The sequence below is a fragment of the Diaporthe citri genome (genome assembly GCF_014595645.1).
Source record: "Diaporthe citri strain NFHF-8-4 chromosome Unknown scaffold_3, whole genome shotgun sequence".
NCBI classification, from domain to species: Eukaryota; Fungi; Ascomycota; class Sordariomycetes; order Diaporthales; family Diaporthaceae; genus Diaporthe; species Diaporthe citri.
Window position 1 is genome coordinate 3,880,040 of NW_025064848.1, and position 18,065 is coordinate 3,898,104.

At 57.1% G+C, this 18,065-nt stretch overlaps 5 protein-coding genes across 5 annotated transcripts; 3 read left to right on the forward strand and 2 right to left on the reverse strand.

The window, feature by feature from the left end:
• Window positions 1-96: 96 nt before the first annotated feature.
• Window positions 97-1,298, forward strand: INS49_008650 (uncharacterized protein; the record flags this gene model as incomplete). Its single annotated transcript, XM_043169389.1, has 3 exons — window positions 97-524; window positions 586-968; window positions 1,021-1,298. The coding sequence occupies 3 exons, from the start codon at window positions 97-99 to the stop codon at window positions 1,296-1,298; spliced, it is 1,089 nt and encodes a 362-aa protein (XP_043027069.1).
• A 776-nt stretch (window positions 1,299-2,074) lies between these two features.
• INS49_008651 (uncharacterized protein) lies at window positions 2,075-3,238 on the forward strand (the record flags this gene model as incomplete). Its single annotated transcript, XM_043169390.1, has 3 exons — window positions 2,075-2,170; window positions 2,338-2,509; window positions 2,607-3,238. The coding sequence occupies 3 exons, from the start codon at window positions 2,075-2,077 to the stop codon at window positions 3,236-3,238; spliced, it is 900 nt and encodes a 299-aa protein (XP_043027070.1).
• Window positions 3,239-4,108: 870 nt separating this feature from the next.
• On the forward strand, window positions 4,109-5,325 carry INS49_008652 (uncharacterized protein; the record flags this gene model as incomplete). The annotated part of the gene is made up of 2 exons (XM_043169391.1): window positions 4,109-4,469; window positions 4,535-5,325. The coding sequence occupies 2 exons, from the start codon at window positions 4,109-4,111 to the stop codon at window positions 5,323-5,325; spliced, it is 1,152 nt and encodes a 383-aa protein (XP_043027071.1).
• A 490-nt stretch (window positions 5,326-5,815) lies between these two features.
• On the reverse strand, window positions 5,816-7,243 carry INS49_008653 (uncharacterized protein; the record flags this gene model as incomplete). The annotated part of the gene is made up of 1 exon (XM_043169392.1): window positions 5,816-7,243. One exon carries the CDS (start codon window positions 7,241-7,243, stop codon window positions 5,816-5,818), a length of 1,428 nt encoding a protein of 475 aa, XP_043027072.1.
• Window positions 7,244-11,607: 4,364 nt separating this feature from the next.
• On the reverse strand, window positions 11,608-13,863 carry INS49_008654 (uncharacterized protein; the record flags this gene model as incomplete). Its single annotated transcript, XM_043169393.1, has 2 exons — window positions 11,608-13,571; window positions 13,764-13,863. The coding sequence occupies 2 exons, from the start codon at window positions 13,861-13,863 to the stop codon at window positions 11,608-11,610; spliced, it is 2,064 nt and encodes a 687-aa protein (XP_043027073.1).
• Between the last annotated feature and the right edge of the window lie 4,202 nt (window positions 13,864-18,065).

Here is an 18,065-nt window from a genome sequence, read left to right on the forward strand (position 1 = left end):
CACTTCTCATCATCACCCAACCGCTACAGCCAACAGCTACAAATCATACAATCAATCACACCCCTTCCGGGTGTATTCCCAAAGCCCCTTGCCAACATGGACTCGCCAACTCCCGAAAACCCCGAACCACAGGTTGTCTTCCGACCTAGCAAGAAGCGCAAGCACTTCAGACAGCGTGCAGAGGAGTCCGAGACCAAACCAGACGAAGCGACGCATCAGGCTGCTGCCCAACCGCTCCCAGACCAAAATGGCGAGGCAAAACCTAGTGGTTCACACGACACAAATTCGGATACCGAGGAGTCATCGGTGGCAGAAGCACTGCGTCTGCGCAACGCTCGTAAGGCAAGACTTAAGGGAGTCGGTTTTCGACCAGAAGACTCGTCCAAGGTTTCGGACGAAGTGAGCACGGAGCGGAGCCTGGTTCTTAAAGACGATCCAAATGGCCCAGACTCCGTGGAATATGGGATATCAAAACGCTTTGCACCGCAGGCAGGACTTGTCGGCGAGCTCGTCAATAAGCATATGTAGGTTGCCCCATCCGCTTCGCTGACCCCACGCCACCCTGGATATGGGCTGATCATGTAGGGAGGAATATATAGAATCCGAGTTGGCTAGACGGCACGCCGCCGAGAAAGCTACTGAAGCAGAAAACCTACAACAACAACAATCCTCGCAACCTACGGGTTCGACCAGCGTAGATCCGACCAAACGACTCGGAGAACGGCCGACTATGCACGGCAAGCTACAGGAGGTTGATCTCGGCGATGAAGTCCGGATGCGCAACGCAAACATGACGGAACAGGCGCGCAGGCGCCTTGCGGGCGAGGCCATCGAGGCCGATGACGATGGCCCAAGGAAGCGAGCCAGAATCGGCAAGGATGGCAAGCCCTGGCGTGGGCGCAAGAGGCGCGGCAGCGACGACATCAAACGTGACCAGCTCGTGGAAGAACTCATGCGGGAGAACAGACGTAAGTCTCCCTGTCCCGGTCAACTTGACGTGCTCAGCTAACCCAAATGCAGTTGATGTGTACGACGTGCCTGCTCAGCCGGAGGCTACCGGCGAGCCCGGCTTCGACGAGGCTGCGGATGAGAAGATCGCGGAGCAATTCCGCCGTGAGTTCATGGACGCAATGTCTGAGAGACGGCAGCAACGGAGGAAGGCTGCGCCGCAGCCGGCTCGGCCGGGAGCGAAGCAAGAGGAGGTCCTCAAGGGGCCCAAGCTGGGCGGCAGCAGGAACGCACGAGCTGCGATGCGCGACCTCTTATTATCGCAGCAAGAGAAAGACAAGAAGCGGTGATCGCCGTGGTCTCGGGCCACTGGACCAACGAATGCGTTCTTGCTTGAGTTCTGGGACATAAGACCCTCGATATTACTCTTGTTGAATAAGACCTGAGTATCTGGGCCAATTCCATCAGGCTCTTGCGCTCACCACCGACGATCAATGGTCCTCGCACAGCATTGTGGCTAAAGGGATACGGCTTATGCCAAGTTCAGGGATCGCCACGATCGACGGAAATAAAATGGAGAATATTTGAGCATTGCCTCAAAAGGGCTGTAGTCAGCTTACAAAGTCTTCGACAGCATCTCGCGCTCTATATCACTTCACAATCCATGGAAGTAACTCACGAATGTGACCATTGGCCAGGAGCAACCTCAGATTATTGGCTCGTCTTGCGAGGGATGGCAGCCGTTGACCACATTTCTGGCAACGAGGCGACTTGGCCGCCAGGAGGATGACTGTGGGCCCTTGGAACAGCACCACAAGTGAACTGACACTCTTTCCGCAGGATGGCTGCCTAGGAACATTGCAATAGAGTTAGTTATTCCTGGATATGCACGAGGTTCACCGCAGTATGCAGAGCCGCAAATCGGTTTCCTGGTTCTCATCCCCCGCAGATGGTGGTGAATTCTCCTGTCTCTTATTCTTTCTCCTACCTGAAGTCGCTGCTTGCCCGTCTTTGATCGCATCGCGACCGACACCACGCCGGTTCGGCAATAGTTGTTGATTAACCGCTCGCTCTTTAGCCACGAAAGCTTTGTTGAAAGATTGGTCAACTTGGAAGTTCATGAAAAATGCGCTCCCTTCTTTGCATTGCAGTAACGACGCTGGTTGCAGCTGTCGATAGCAACACCTGTTACAATGTCGATGGATCCGTGAGCACAGTGAGCGTAAGTACGACATTGGAAAGAGCATTTCTTATGCTCTACGGGCTATCACGCTGTGTGAAAGAGATCGGATAACCCAAAGTGCCCGCATCGCCGGGGCAGTTTCGGTTAATGGCCGCTCCTCAATCTCTCTTTTCAGGACCCGGAAGAGTTAACATTGAGTTGCACAGTTTCGGTGCAGTAACGAAACGACAGGCCACACGACTTGTTGTCAACCTGAAGCCGTCTGCTATTCGAACGGTGTCTGCAAGACTACGAACAACGACAAGACAGATTATCAAAGAGTGGGCTGCACGGATCAGACTTGGGAAGATCCGGCGTGCTTGAAGAGATGCGAACGATGTAAGTCTCGCAACAGAGAGGAAATGTTTTCCAAGCCTAGAACGATCACCGCCCTTTTTCGAGGTGGGGTTTTGGCTAACATGCATGACTCCTATAGACGCACCGGGTTCTTCAGCGGGCATCCGCCCTTGCGACGGTATCGACGAGGGCACCCACTACTGTTGTGTCAAGCCGGGTGACGGAATCGCGGGCAACGCGTGCTGCAGTAACTCGAGCAATCTCTTCGTCCTGGGCAACTCGATCCCGACTGTCGTCGCTCAGATGCCCTTGTCTCAAACCACCAGTGCAACGGGAACACCAACGGCTCCACCAACGGCGACCTCGACCGGTGGAAGTGGGAGTGACGACAACAGCAGCAGCAGCACAACCACGATCGGTCTCGGCGTCGGCCTAGGTGTCGGGATCCCACTCGCCGTTGCCGTCGCCGGCTCAATCTGGTTCTTCACGAGGGGGTCCAGGAGGAACCAGGGACAGCAGACGGCTGGCGCAAACGGCCTCGCGAACGGTGAAGGACATGGCCCTGGTGGCAGCGGGTATCCGAGCCAAATGGCCCCGGCGCCGGGTTACTCGCCGGTTCCACAGGGGCAACAGCTGTCCCACCTGGGGGGCTCACCAAAGCACTCCATGTACGAGGGCATGGTGCCTCAGGAGATGCCGGCGCAGTCTCCTCTGCCGGCTGAGATGGCTTCGACGCCGTCCGAAAGACCGAGGAGCGAGTTGCCGTCTTGAGCTGTTGGTATCTTTGGCCGATGTTTCGTGGTGTCTGGCATGGTTCCTTGCGGGTAATTTGTACATCCACTGCTGCTGCTACAGTGCAGTCTTCGTGTTCCAAAAATATTGATGTATAATGAACAAGGGCAGTGTCATATATCACCTTGTACACCGTCCGTGTAATTATAGATCTTGTATGAGTTGTCCATAAACAGTGCTAGCTCTCGCCATGCTAGCATGGGTGATTCAAAGCGAGTGCAGACGACAGTCTGCTACAATTTTGAGCTTGTCTTCCTCTTCTGCTTTTATTGGCAGCCAGATCATCATTCTAGAGCATACAAAGTGCTAGCAAAACGGTTCGGAACTCACAGCCAAGCCACATGCTCATGCAAATGTGGACATTTGCCACCACTGACAATGATTTGCATAAGAAATGGCAGTGGATGTGCGAGTCTGCCATTCCGCGACATGCCAGTCCCCCATCTTCAGTAGCAGATACAAACCGCTGAGTTATGAGAGGCGGCCGGTGTGCTCTGTCTTCCTCATCACAGCACGTAGGTGCATGGTCAATAATCGGCCTTAGGAAGGGCAGACCATTAGCCCAGATCCACTGGTGCAGGACTATAGGAAGAATTTTGATTGTTTCAAAATCGAACGAAAGCAATCATCATGAGGATCTCTTTTGCTGGTGATTAATGTGGTTTTACCTCGGTGCGGTCGTTGATTAGATCCAATCACTGATTACGTAACCCAACATACCTGCAGGGGCCGGCTCCAAAAAAGTTCGGAGCTTCCATATGATCCAAGCCTGGGCGATTGACTGATTGACCGCGCGACACTGTTCTTCGGTAGGGGAGCAGCAGGTCGACTCACACACGCGACACAGCCATGTTCAAGCCCAGATTACGGATACCAAGGAGGGCGGGCGCCGCGAGGCTGTCCCCAGCAGCCCCCCGACCCTCGCCGTCGTCACCGTTCGTCGTGCCCGCGAGACAACAGCAGCAACAGCAGAGGTCCCTACACGCCTCGCCGGCGCGGCGCCTGCACACGGTCGCCCCCTTGACCGACGATGCCAGGTTCGAGCGCGATGGCGTTCCGGGTCTGATGTCGCCCGAGAGCTTCGATATCGCATACACCAACTACCAGGGCTGGGTGCTGGAGAAGCTGAACCAGATGACAGCAGGTATTGCCCCCATGATCCCTTACCTCACGCTGTCGTGGCAGCCATCGCGGCATTGTCGACGCCATTGTGGGCGGCATAGCCCACCATTCTCTACATCACCAGGCTGATCAGGCTTCCTGCCATTTCTCCAGGCACCCCGTTCGACGACAAGAGCACCAAAGAGACGCTCGTCGCGACGGCCCGCGAGCCGCACCTGGCGGCCACCTTCAACTACGCGTCCATGGCGCACAACAACCACTTCTTCTTCAGCGGGCTGTCCAAGACCGGCGGCGCCGACAAGACCGAGCACATGTCGGACGACCTCCGGGCCTACCTGGAGCGGTCCTTCGGCAGCCTCGAGAGCCTGCGGCGCGAGCTCATCATGACGGCCGACGCCATGTTCGGCCCGGGGTTCGTCTGGCTCGTGCAGCAGATGGACGGCCCCGGCGCCGTCGCGCGACCCTTCAAGGTCCTCACGACGTACCAGGCGGGGAGCCCGTACCCGACCGCCCACTGGCGCAGCCAGGGCATCGACATGAACAACCACGGCGGCGCCAGGGAGGGCGGCGCCGTCATCAAGGAGTACTTTGACCGGCAGAACGTCGGCAACCTGCGCGAGCCGATCCACGGGAGCGGCGGCGCCTCCGACCTCAACGTCAGGCTCAACAGGATCCCGCCGGGGGGCACCACCGTCGTGCCCGTGCTGTGCGTCAACACGTGGGAGCACGTCTGGATGTGGGACTACGGCGTCGGCGGCAAGGCCGACTTCGTCCAGAACTGGTGGAACATCATCGACTGGGGCAGGGTGCAGGAGCTGTCCCGCATGGACACGAGCCGCCCGATGAGCACGACCCCAAAGGTCGGCGCCGGCCCTGCCATTGGGCGGGTGCCTGAGCCCGCCCCGGGCGCTGCTGCGGAGAGCACGTTGGGTGGACCTCAGTAGATGCTTGCTTTGCTTGCAGCGACAGGGCTTGATGATGCTGGGGCTTGTATTATAGAAGCGAGTGAAGCAGCAGCGGTGGAGGCTCTTGTGAAACTCCGTCGCTCGTGATGCAAAAAGCCAGTGACATATCAAGTGTATGAAGTACCCCAAAAGCACCCAAATGAAGAGATCAAAATAGACTCCAGTGCAACCAGTGCCCGCCTTAATCGCTTGGTCTTATTGATGGTACTTGCTAAACGACCGCGATGCATATGATACAGTTGTCACGTTCAGAAATGAGGAGTCAATGTAGATGAGGTGTCCAGAATTGAAAAAAGTATATGTACTCTTATATGTTAAAATTGTAAGTGGTAGCCTTTGCTGGCAATAGATGCTCGTAAAAGACAGGTATCTCTTTATTTCCATGACCATCACCCTCATCCCAAAAAGACATAACCAAATTATACAACGCCGTTCCATGCATGCTTTGTGCGCTCTGCAGTCTTTCACATTACCTCCTCCTACCCTGAGATTCGTCCATTATGTCCGTAAAGGAAGTCATCCTGTCCCCAGCATGAGACGGCTGCGGCGGCGTCAGAGGCACGTTCGAGTCAGCAAAGACATCGATGTACGCCCCGTTTGGATCCCGCTGCACCGGCTGGCCACCATAGTCAGATATCGGCGACCCCATGGCGTCCCGGTCCTCGGCGCCGACGCTGACCCTGTTGTCCTGGCCGCCGAACTGCCTTGCCGAGGGCATCTTGAGCGGTGCCTGGTACGCGCTGTTGTGCGGGTCCAGGTAGCCCTGCTCGCCATACATGGAGCTCACCGCCCTCGGGTTCGTTATCCTCGGGGGTGAGCGGGGCACCGAGTGCAGGCCGGTCATGTCGACGTCGCTCACGGGCCGGCCCAGTTCACCCATCGTGCCGAAATCTCTCTCGTAGTCGGCGTCCTCGTCACTGCCGCTTTGGAAGGATCCAGTCCGCGTGCTGACTTTCCGCCCAAAGTCGCTCCTCATCGCACCTTCGTCGACAATGGGCTTCGAGATGACCGGGCACCCGCCGGCCCGCAGAGAGTTCGTCATCGGGTTGTTGATGATGTTGCCGAAGGAGGACGAGCGCGACGATCGCGGGGGCTCTTTCTCGGCATCGTTCTTGCGCTTGGTTTCCCTCTTGACGAAGAACCAAACCAACATCCCCAGGAAGACGGCAGCCGCGATACCGCCCACGACACCGCCGGCTACCAAGCCAGCCGAGGGTCCACTCGAAGAGCTATCGGATTCCCCGGCGGCGGCGGCGGCTGTCGACGAGGACGATGACTCGGAATCGGAATCCGTCGCAGTCGCAGAAGCCGCGTCAGAGCCAGAGGAGGTTGCAGAGGCTGTCGCGGACGCCGACTGTTGCGGTGCGGTGGTCACACCGACTGTCTCGCTGCTCTTGGCCGTGGATGGCGCCGTCGTGGACGATGACTGCGCCCCGGTCGTTATTGGCTTTGCGTTCTGGTCGGAGTTTTGGATGCAGTTCCCGCCACCATCACAGGAGTACCCAAAGGGACAGCACATGCCGGCACACTTTGGAAGCGATCCCGTCAGTGCGTTGGTCATGACTACATTTTCCGGGTGGAGGCTCTTGTCCTGCAGGCTGACGTCGCAAGGGATGGGCCTGACGGCTGTGCAGTCGTTGCCAGCAGGGCAGCAGAGTGCCGTCGTCTTGCCTGCGAGTGCAATGCATGAATTGTCGGAGGGGCAGCAGAAGTCATCAGGAAGGCCGGCCGTAGTACATTGTTTGTATGACGAGTCGCCGCATGTTGAGTCCTGGCGGCCGAAGAGTTCTGCTGGTGATACTTGGATGTAGAGGGCTGAGGCGAAGGAGGGTATTGCGGAGAGGAGCAGAAGTGCCGACGCCTTGGACAGCGCCGGGCTTTTCGTTTGTTTCTTCATTGATGTGAGTGTGTCCCCAAAGATACTGTGTGTTTATTGTTGTTTCGCGGAATGCTGCTAGATGTCGGTTGTGTTCAAGACCCGGCGCGTAGCGCGGTGGGTGATGCGTGAGTTGCGGAGCACCAGATAGTCGGCGGTTGCAGAGGGGATTGACGTGGAGAATTACGGGGGGGGGGAGGCCAAAAGAGCAAAGCCCTTTCTTTGGAAAGGTTATGGGCCGAGAGGCACAAGAAGTATGATCAACAGTGTGATTCAGGTCGCTCTCAAAGGCAGTCAAGATGACAATCCCTTGTGACTCGGGCGGCAAAGCAGAGGAAACAAAGACTTGGGAAAATGAGATCGAGAACAATGCCGGTGTAATGAGAAGTAGAAAGCGAGGCCCCGGGGGCTAAGTTGCGTCCGTATACAGACCTTAGCATGCCTAACCATGCGGATATGACGTTCCAACAAGCCGAGTGTGTGGACAAAGACGACCGCCGTGCGTGCCGGCTGAGGTGACAAAGACCTCGCCCAGGCCATCCATCGCCAGATGACAGGACGACTGCTGGCCTGTCCGCTTGGATGAGGCAGACGCACTTAGACGCAGGAGACCCGTCGTGCGGCCTCCACGTCCAGTCGAAGGCGAAGCACAGGGTGTGCTTGGCGGCAGCAGGGCAATGCTCAGTCAAGGCGAGTGGCCGTGGTGTAGCCGCCAGTGTGGGGAGTCAGAGAGGGGCGCCATGTCATAATTAGAAGCCCCTAGGATGTCTCAGGGCACACGATCAACGCAAGATGGGCATGCAGAAGAGCGTGATGGGCGCGGTGGGCAAGGTGGAAACATGTCATCGGCGGTGCCAAACGGGCATCCGGGGCGCATCCGGGGTCGAGGTCGTCCCTCTTGCTGGCGGGTATGGGTGGGCGAGCGCGCGGGTGCGAGACGCGGTACGGGGCAGTGCCGTTTCGACGTGGCCGAGACGCCGTGAACGAGAGGCTACGAAGAAGCGCCTGGCCCACGTTGATAATGCAGGAACTGTAGAAATTGAGAGCTGTCTGGGCCTGGGTCGGGCAGCGAGGGCAGCGAGAGCTGAGGTTGGTCAGCCGTCGAGGTCTGTCAAAGAAAGCCGCAAACGGTTGGCTGGCGCTTATTCAAACAGAGACAAGGGCCAGGCACGAACAGCAACAGACAGGGCCGGGGTCGCACGGCTCAAGCGGTGGTCTGCCCGTCTCAGATCAGCCCAGGCCAGAACGGTGTCTAGTGCGGGTTGTGTACACCCTGCAGGTACCTTGGGTACGTACCTACTGCACACACAGCCAGAAGTCCAAAATGGCCGGCTTTGCTGCTGTGCCACATTGCCCACCTTGTGCAGCTCCGTAGCGGACACATGAATGTCGACGTGGTCGCAAAAGAAGGACCATCTTCTTATCTAACTTTTCGTGTTGGCACCAGCAGTCATGCACGATTCCGAACTGCACCTCACTTGACTGCACGTCACCGTACCCAGTCAGTGGCACCCGCACTCCACATGTGGAGACGCCGTGAAAACCGATGAGCTTGAGTGACTGAGTGAGAGAGGGAGGCCTGCGACCGACGAGATCGGCCCTGCGAAACTTGGGCCTTTTGCACACACGTGCACGCAGTCACGCACATTCCGATACTCGGATTCTCTGCCCTCAAGGAACGTTGCACGGCGCCTTCATGGATTTCCTCATGTGGCCTCCCGCGATTGCTATCAGCCAGGGTCAGTCAGCTATTATCGTCTCGACACAGCCAGGCCGATGGTAACCCGCGAGACACGAGCGATCACATGAGCAGCCACGGCGTGGCACACCGCTCACCGTGAATGGCCCGCCCGAACTTATCAATCAATCAGTAGCACCGGGCTGGGCCTGGCACGGCACGGGCTGGGGTGATTCGCCTGGGCCGAAGCAAGAAAAGCCTTCGACGATCCCGTCCCTCCCTCTCCAGGTGACCATCCCTCGGTCCAGAACAAGCTCGAGGCCGGTCTTCCTTTCAAACCCGCCCGCATCCCTGTCCCGGCCTGTCGAGGGTCGAGCGAACCATTCAGGCCCTGCCGATACTGGGCGGGATTTGCAAGACATGCAAAGAATGCCATCCACGGGATCCCGAATTCCTCGTAATTCAGCTCGTCAGGGTTTCGACGGACAATGCCCTTGTCCCTTGCCCCTCCATCCCTTCGCTCCGACGATCGCCCCGAGCTACTTATCCGCTCATCCTTTAGGAACCCAGAGAGAGGGACCAAGCCACAACCTTGGAACAGTCAACGCCTTCGCCGGTACCCGCAACTGGGGCCGGCGGCGAAAGCTCCTCACCGACTCGTCGCCACGGGCCAAATCATCGGTGAACCCATCGTGAAACTCAACACGTAGATTACAGTAGTAGCGCACCGAGGTCACATGGGAGGGAGTAGGTCTATCAAGAACCCAAAAAATCAGACGCGAAGCCACATTGATCGGCTGGTGTCCGCTTCGCTTGCCAATGACCAAGGTTTTTTCTCTCTCGCTCCCCTGCCCCCTCCCTTGCTCGTGACGATGACTCTTTTTTTTTTTTCCTTCTCCTCTGTGCCTCACCATCGTCACGGTTCCGCCTTGCTGCGAATGCGAATGGAGGAGACGGGGCGAATGGATGGCTCCTCCTCTTGACGTGGCCTGGGATGACTGGAATGCTGTCGTTGCAGGAGAGGAGAAGCGGTCACATGGGCTGCCACCTCAGTCGGATGACTGGACGTTGGTAAATGGAGAAGCAGGTTTTGCCCTGTCTGCCGTGGCTGGGTCCCATCCTGGGGAGGGGCTTTTGTTTCAAGCCACCTCTGTGCCTAAGCACGGCCAGCGCCGTACGCCCCCACTGATTCGTTTTCTTCAGCGCCGGGGGAGGGAGGGTGCTGATTCCTCTCAAGCTGCAAGGGTTAGGGTCTGTGTAAGTGGGACGAATGCTTATGCTCAGATAGTACTGTCAACGTTGATGAATTGAGGATTTTGTGAAGATGATGATGTGAGAACTGTGTAGCCGGTTGGCTCCCTTCCGTACCCAAGTGCTGACGAGAGAAGTCGTGTCTCGAGCAAGTAAGATGGCCACGCGACTCGACCGCCTGTGGCCGCCTCCGCGACACTCGTGAAAATTGCTCGTAACCGCCTCGGCCAGGACATCACGCAGTCTTGACACAAGATGTGCAGATTGATTGCCCGCAGCCGGGCTTCAATCAATGAAGTAATTTTTGAAAATTTACATGAAACTCAGAATAGTATGAGCTAGAGATAAGTAAAGCGTCAATCCCATATGAGAGCATCCCTATTTCAAAGTCGGCGGCACGCCGGCCCAGGGGATGGAGGGCGGACGGGGGGCTTTCTACGTAACTCATCTCCTTGCCGCCAGCCCGGTTTTCGATGCTGACTGGCCGCGATGGCTTCAGAGCTCAGCCCGTGGTCCCTCGCGCGCGTCTAGAAGGGCCAGAAAAAAGTTCGACACCCCATTCTTTTTTCGCTGTGCGCTTCCGTGGCAACGACAGTAACCGCCCTCAGAGCCCAGGATGGTTTCAAGTCTACTTATCAGGTCCCCAATAGACGGCTTCTCAGCAGTGGTTTGATTCAAATGTTTTGGTTCTGCTCTTTGTTTGGGAGAGTATTTATCGACTTAATTACACATTTGCCCCCAGGTTAAAGGTCGGGCGACTCCCAAGAAGAGAGGAGGAAGCGGCGCGCTCGCCTGTATATCCTGACCATCTCTTTGTCTTTTCCCAGACACAATTCCAAATGCCCCAATAAGTTGTTCCAAACAACTGGATTGGTATCCCAGGAAACACCAGCGATCCCGATACGTCGAAAGCATACAGCAAAAAACTCCTGGCCCCATATGATGCTTTGGTATACCGAGAGGAAAGCCAATTGATGACGAACAACCACGGGAAAAGCTGGAAATAACAACAAGCAAGTTCGTCTTATCATCCATCGCATCAAGCCCAAAGGCACTGTTCGCCTGTCAACATCTCGCTTGCAACCCGTGCCGTCGCCTATCCGTATCATCGTTCAAAACAATCCAAAAATAAAAGCGCAGCTTTCCAGTCCAGCTGCGGTCGTCCATTGAAGGTCCAGCGTCGTCCAAGAAGTTAGGTATCGTTGATGAAGTCCACTCATCTCAATTTTGCCTTGCGGCAGCCTCTAGGGTCTTTGGTCAAATCTCAAATAAAAAGGGGGTATAAGTTGAAATATAAATGGGTATGTGTGCGTGTTCTTTTCAGTTTCGTCTTTTCGTGTGTCGATAATGGAGCGATACCCTGCATCGCTCCAGTCACCACCGTCAGGAACAGGGACAAGCGATAGATTGAAGCAGGCGCAGGCACAGATGTCAGGGTATCCCTTCGCAGCATCATCTAGATGAGCAGGAAATCCCAGCCCTTCATCTGCATCACGTCCCTCCAGTGGACAAACGCCTGCTGTCCCTGCTGCTGCGGTTCCTCAGGCTTGATGCCAGCCGCTGCGCTTGTCGCGGTGCTCGGCGAGCAAGCAAGACCAGCGTTACGGGCCCACACCTCGCGGAGCAAGGAAGCCACGCGGCCAAATGAGCCGTAGTCAGCCTGGTCGCCAAGCTGGGCGACACGGTCTTCGAAGAACGTTCGGAACGTCGATCCTACGCCACTCATAGATCCGCCGAGCAGGTAGACCCAAACCAGGGAACGGTCAAAGCCACCTGGCCCGGACGGGATGTGCTGCAGGACGTTCGTCAGACGCTCAACGAGGTCGATGCAGCTAGGCTGGGATGGGTTGAATCCAGGCACAAGACTGCACAGGTAGATGCGCGCTGTGAGGCGGAAAGCCTGTGTCATGTTCTTGGACAGCTGCTTAGGGCTCAGCGTGCCGTTGGCGTTGAAGGGCATCTTGGGACCAGTCTCGCCCATCTCCGTGAAACCGATCTGGTCACCAAGGACATGGACGTGTTGGCACAGCGTAATATCGTCCATGCCATCGCGCTTGAGCGCTTCAAGGCAGGCAATCTCACTGATGAGGTACATGACGCGATCCTCGCAGCCCATGAGCTCGCGGAGACCGAGTGAGTGGTTTACCTGGGACAAGTGCTTCTCGCGGTAAGTGTGGGCAAAGGTGGGCGCACGGCCCATCATGGTCGCGCCAAGCACGTCAATCCACGCGGTGAGTGTCATGCTGAAGGGTGTCTGGGAGAGGGGGTGGTGCTCGTCGGAGACCATGTGGGGTAGGTCGAGTTTCTGCACAAGCGAGATGGCAGCTTGGAAGTGCTGGTGCCAGGCAATGTCGGGGAGCGCGTCGTCAAAACGGCCGACACAGCATTGGAAAAAGATGAGGCCCAAAGCGGCGTCAAGGATTTCCTGGTGGTCCTCATCCTTGTTGAGGGCGTCGCAAAGGGAGGAAATGGTCGAGTACCTGTGGCGCATGATATCGCTGTCAATCTGCTGCAGCATATCGGTGTCGACATCGCCGTTTTGGGTCATCATGGCTTTGTAGTGCTGCGCTGCGATGCTTAAGCAGCAGTGCAGGTAGCCCTTGTTGCTCTGCAGAGCGGGCAAGATGAGATCCGAGCCAACGGACCCATGCTGATTTGACTCCAGGACAGGAAACAAGGTAGGCAGCACAAACTGGATGAAGTGATCGAGGAGTCTCTGGTCGCTTTCATCAAGCTCGATGGCAACTTGTCTTGTGTCCATTGCAGGGCCGTGGGCGAAATCGAAGAAGTTGCAATTCAGAGTCTCCTCAGCCAACGACTCCCTTCGTTCAAAGTTGACCTGCTCGGTCCACTCCCCGTCGATGGGAAATGATGAAGGGAGCATGGTACCGGGCGGTGGGGGAGTGGTGTAGGTGCTGAACGTCGATGTCGAGGTTTCCCTCAGGGTGGGAACGTCGTTGACAAACATTTGCCGCTCTGTCTTGACGTCGACCTCGTAAGGCGCGTAGGGAGACATGCCACTGAACACAAAATCCGGGTGCATCTGCGTGTTGTATGCAAATGGCTCGGTGACTTGTGGTGGGCTGTTGAAGTCGAAGGCGAACTGAGAATCAATCGACTGAGACCTTGTACGATCAAGGGGATCGGAGAAGGTGGCCGATGTGGGGAGTGAATGTGACAGGCCGGGTGGTGAAGGCATCGAGGTCTGGATTGTGTGAGAATGAGAGTGCGAGGCCTTCTCGGACAGCTTCTTCCTCTTGATGATCATCTTGATGTCGTCCTTGTGTTTTCTTCGTGCATCGTTGTTGCTCCACCACATGGGTCGCTTGTATTCGCAGACGAGACCGAGATGCTTGCACGCCGAGCACATGGGGGTGCCTTCGTCGCATTTCTTCCGTCGCAGTCTGCAAGTGTAGCAGCCTCCAAGAAATAATTATGTTAGCCATTGAATTCTGAGTGTGATGGCCAACAGTTGGAGCCCCCAAATTGCAGAGTGAGGACGGAAGGGGTGGGCAGGCGACCAAGACGGCAGGCCAGGAAGGGAAAGCGGCGCTGGTGTAAGTCCAGCAGAGCGAGCAGTGAGTGGGAGCACATGAGGAAAACGGCACAAACCTGTTCTGGAGCGACGATGCATCTGTGCCTTTTGTTTCGAGGTGGCATTGTTGGTAGCCTTGGAGGCCGACTTGGTCTTTGTTGGCTGTGCGACGGCCATGTTGGCTTGCGATGCTCTCATGAGTTCCTCTCGGTGGTGGTGACCGTTGGGGGGTTGTGTTGACATTTGTATCCTCGGACCTATTCAAGGCAGGTACCTTGCGTGCAGAGGCAATCTCCAGGGGTACCCGGTCAGGGGGCGTGGGAGTAAAGAGGGTAGGGGTGGCTGGGGGGGGGGTGGGTGTGGACTGTCGACCTGGTTGATCTTCTGGGCCGAGCGAAAGCGGGAGGGTCACAAGCCGGGGTCTCCCAAGTCCTTGTCGAAGTCCAGAAGCTCGCAATCCGCACTCGCTTCTCACGCAAGGCAAGCTCGACGGGCCAGTTCGGGGTTGTTGTGCCGAAGAAAAACCAAAGCCCCAGTCTCTCCGGAGCCAGATACTAGTATTAAGAATTTGACACGGCGATTTTCGTCCGATTGTTTGGTTTGGTATGTGAATGATTGACTGGTTGCGAGCAAGGCCGGCTTGCTGTTGACTGGATTTGTTTCGAAAAAAGGAAAGCCGATGTTGACCGTGTGCTGATAGACCGTGAGGGGGGATATTAAAAGAGAAGACAAAGACTCTAACTGGACGACACCTAATAACCCATAGACCTTGAACAAGAGAGAAACAAAATATCGCAGGGCCTGTGTTGGATGGCTCAAAAGACTTATATCGTGGCCGCCATCTCGACGGCCGTGAACCGCTGCTGGTTTTGCGGGTTGAGTGAGATTCTAATTTTGGAACTGCCAGCACGATGACACGCTTTCCTATCTTTGGGCCACATTTCCTCGCCCTACCACGGAAAAGCAGGTAGGGCACGCAACTGGCCAGGCTTCTGTGCAGGGCCCAGGTACCTGGGCATAGCGCAATGGGCGGGAAGTGACCTTCTCCCCCTCATGTGCTCACACGTCAATATGGGTCCTGCGCTTATTGTTGCCAATGAGCGGTCGCCCAGAAGGTCTCACTCGGATGTGGGAGCCAGCATCTGCCCCACCCAGAGATGGCGTTGTCGAGCTCTGGTAGGAGGACGAGGACAAGGGCACAAGGGTATTGTACCGCTCGCGATGCCGGCCGATGCAGTTGCGCGACTAAAGAGGCAGCTCTGGCCTGATGGTTGCCCGTGTAATCCCACCTATTGGCGCAACTGTGCAGAGATCATGCAGCCCGCAAGGAAGCTAACGACGGTCGCCCATTGCCATGCATACATGGCTTGCCTGGATCCTGGTTGCCTTGCAGATCTGATCCCGCAAGATTTGGCGCACGACCCCAAATGGTGGTCTGAAAATGGCCAGCACCGGGCAGCTCGGCCGTACGCATGCATTGAACCATGGCCGCGCCTTGCTGCGTAGGAATATAGCGACCTGTCGATTGGGATGGAGTTTAGGTCACGACGTACCACCTGGGGGCGGTGGTCATGACACTGTACAGCGCAGTCGTGATCATGTAGACTACTGCCGTGTGGCAGACAAGTTGAAGCGGGACTTTGCCGAAAGTTTGACATCGATGCCCCGCAGGTTAATTCCTCAGCACCACATAACCGGCTGTTGTTGAGTGTGCCGGGTCTCACTGGCCAGGGGGGGAGATCAATAGCACACTCTCGAGGACGCATTTGTGGCTGAAAAATCTGTAGCGTATGTCTCGGAGGGGTAGTGGACGGCGAGCATGGCAGGCGTGGGAGCGGACTCGACTCTCATCTGATGATCATCTTCCCGTTTACCCCTAGGCCACCCACATCTTAGATTGCACGAATGCAGATGCAGCAACCCATAGCTTCCCCGACCCCAACGCGCAATGATGGGTCCAAGCTAGCTTGAGATGAGCAGCCCGTTGAGCGATGTGGTTGCATCCGCTGGGGCCAGGGTAGGATGGAGCCCGTCCGGAAAGGTCTGTTGGCAGCTAGGAAGTATTGCAAGGTATGCTTGATTTCCTCCAAGCGTTCTCGATCCAAGCCGTGATGGTGGACTGATCCATGTCGACGTAGGATAGAGTCCGGGCTGAAGACTGTACAGTATCTATTCTTTGATATGTTCTGTATCCTTCTATCATGGAAAACCCCATCCGTGGTGGGCCGAGGGCCAGTTGGGACCGCACCGGCCAGGAGCAACCCAGTCGGGGGGACATTGGACCATGATCTGGTTGACGATAGCTAGGACGGCTGATACGGTATGTACCGTGCGGCAGAAGCAGACAGCACCAACTACTACGTTCCTCTGCGTGGAGCGTGGCCGCGACTCGTGGCAGGACAAGAAGGATCGGGGGTGGGGGACGACGGCGATCCCTGCGAGGTACCCAGCTCACAGGCCGTCCTCGGGCGTGGCATGGAGCGAATTTCGTGGAGAGGCACGACGGATAGAGGCGTGGGCCGGAGGTATTGTTGCCGTGTGATCGAGTAACACTCGTGTTACTGGACGACTACTCGTCTGACAGTGATTTCTGCAAGCAATGCTCGGCTGGGAGGTGGGAGACGGCTGTAGCGCGCTATGCCGCTCAGATGGCAAGAGGCAGGGTGAGGACGGACAGCGTTGCACGACGTCAGGGTAGGCGTGCAGCACACCGGTGAGGAGCTGTCGGTTGGTTGAGGTCGGGCTTGGGCTTGGGTCGAGGCGGGTGGTCAGCTTCCATGCACAATGCAGCTGCGCGCACGGTGCATGCTGAATTGGGAAGGGGGGCTGGACGGGCCAAGGGGGGGCACAATGGGGTTGCACTTGGTGTCGGGCTGGTGGTGTCGCGGGTGTCGAGGGTTGCATGGGGAGGGTGCGAGATGGAGGAGGATTGGACGAGACGAAGTGACGAGCTGTGGGAGCTGCATACCGCAGGCAGGTCGATGTAACGCTGGGGTGGGCCGCGCTAGTAGCTTCGGGCCGTTCTTAGATCGGATTGGCTCGAGCGGCACAGGCATGCACAGCAACCTTCTCCGCAGCCGGCAAGCCTCTGGGCCAATGGCCGTGCAGAAGCGACCTGCAGACAGGAAGCACGGGCCCGCATCCCATGGGACGAAAGCGCAAGAGCCCCACTCCGCGGGAAGTAGGGGCCAGGGGTCAGGCTCAGGCTCAGGGACCAGGGGCGCATGGCTGCACTGGCCTGCACCCATCGCGGAAGGACTGCACGACTTCGCGACAGTAGGGCCGCTGGTGGCTCCTTCCGCTGTGGCACGTGCGCCCCTCCCCATCGGCTGATGAAGACCCAAGTACCAAAGTCCCAGAGCATCCCCCCTGTCTCCAAGGTCCAGCTGCACAGTACGCGCCTGTGATGCGATGCTTGCGCGCGCTAAACAAGCGTTCAACAGCCAGGGGACCCGTCCTTGGTCTAATTTTGGCACGCAGAACTGACAGACTGCCAGGACGACGAGAATCGACGGTTCCCCAGGCTTCTCCTGCTCACCCAGCCGCCCTCCATCGGCGCTTGTGCTCGAGCTATTGATCGATCGCTGCAACCCGGCAGCTCGACATCCGCGCATGCTATTTTTACACGGCCAATTCGAGCTGGCCTTGGCTCGCACGACAAGCGCAACCGCCGCGTGAGTCGCCTATGGCGTCACGGCGACAAGAAGCTTTCGGCCTCGACATGCTCCGCTAACAATTTCGGGCCGCAGCCTCTTACTCAGCCATCTCGCCTGGTCCCCTTCTGAGCAGTGGCCTCCACCCTGGTCCTCGATACGGCCTGCTGGCCCACCATTTATCCTTCCATGCCGCAACATGCGGGAAAGCTTGCCCTTTCCCACGGCCCAACTTCTCCCACGTTACCTCCGGCTCTGGGGCCTGGACGAACCCGAGATTTTCTTTGGGCTGATCGCATTCAAGCCCCATCCTTGACTCGCCTGCCATCCACTCGCCGCGCTCGCCTGGGCAGATCTTCGCTCATGGTCTTAGGCCAGATGCCGTGATAGGCTTCATCGTCCAAGTCCCAAGCCCACAGAAGCTGTGCACTCTGTCTAATTCGCACTCGGGAACTCACGTTAGACCCTCACCACCCACACCGGTCAGCAGCAAATGAGACCCTGGCCCATAGGACAATATCGCATATATCCACATCGGGTCTCTCTCTGTCACCTCACAACCGTCTTTCAAGCCGGAATGTCGGCAGAGGAGCTTCACACCCGAAGAAACCATCAACATTTGCTCGCCCTCGGTCCCGTCCTTGGCCTCGTCCTCGACCCATGGGGATTCATAGGGGGCTTCCTTGGGCTGGCACGAGTGTCGGCTGCTGTTGTGTATGTATGACG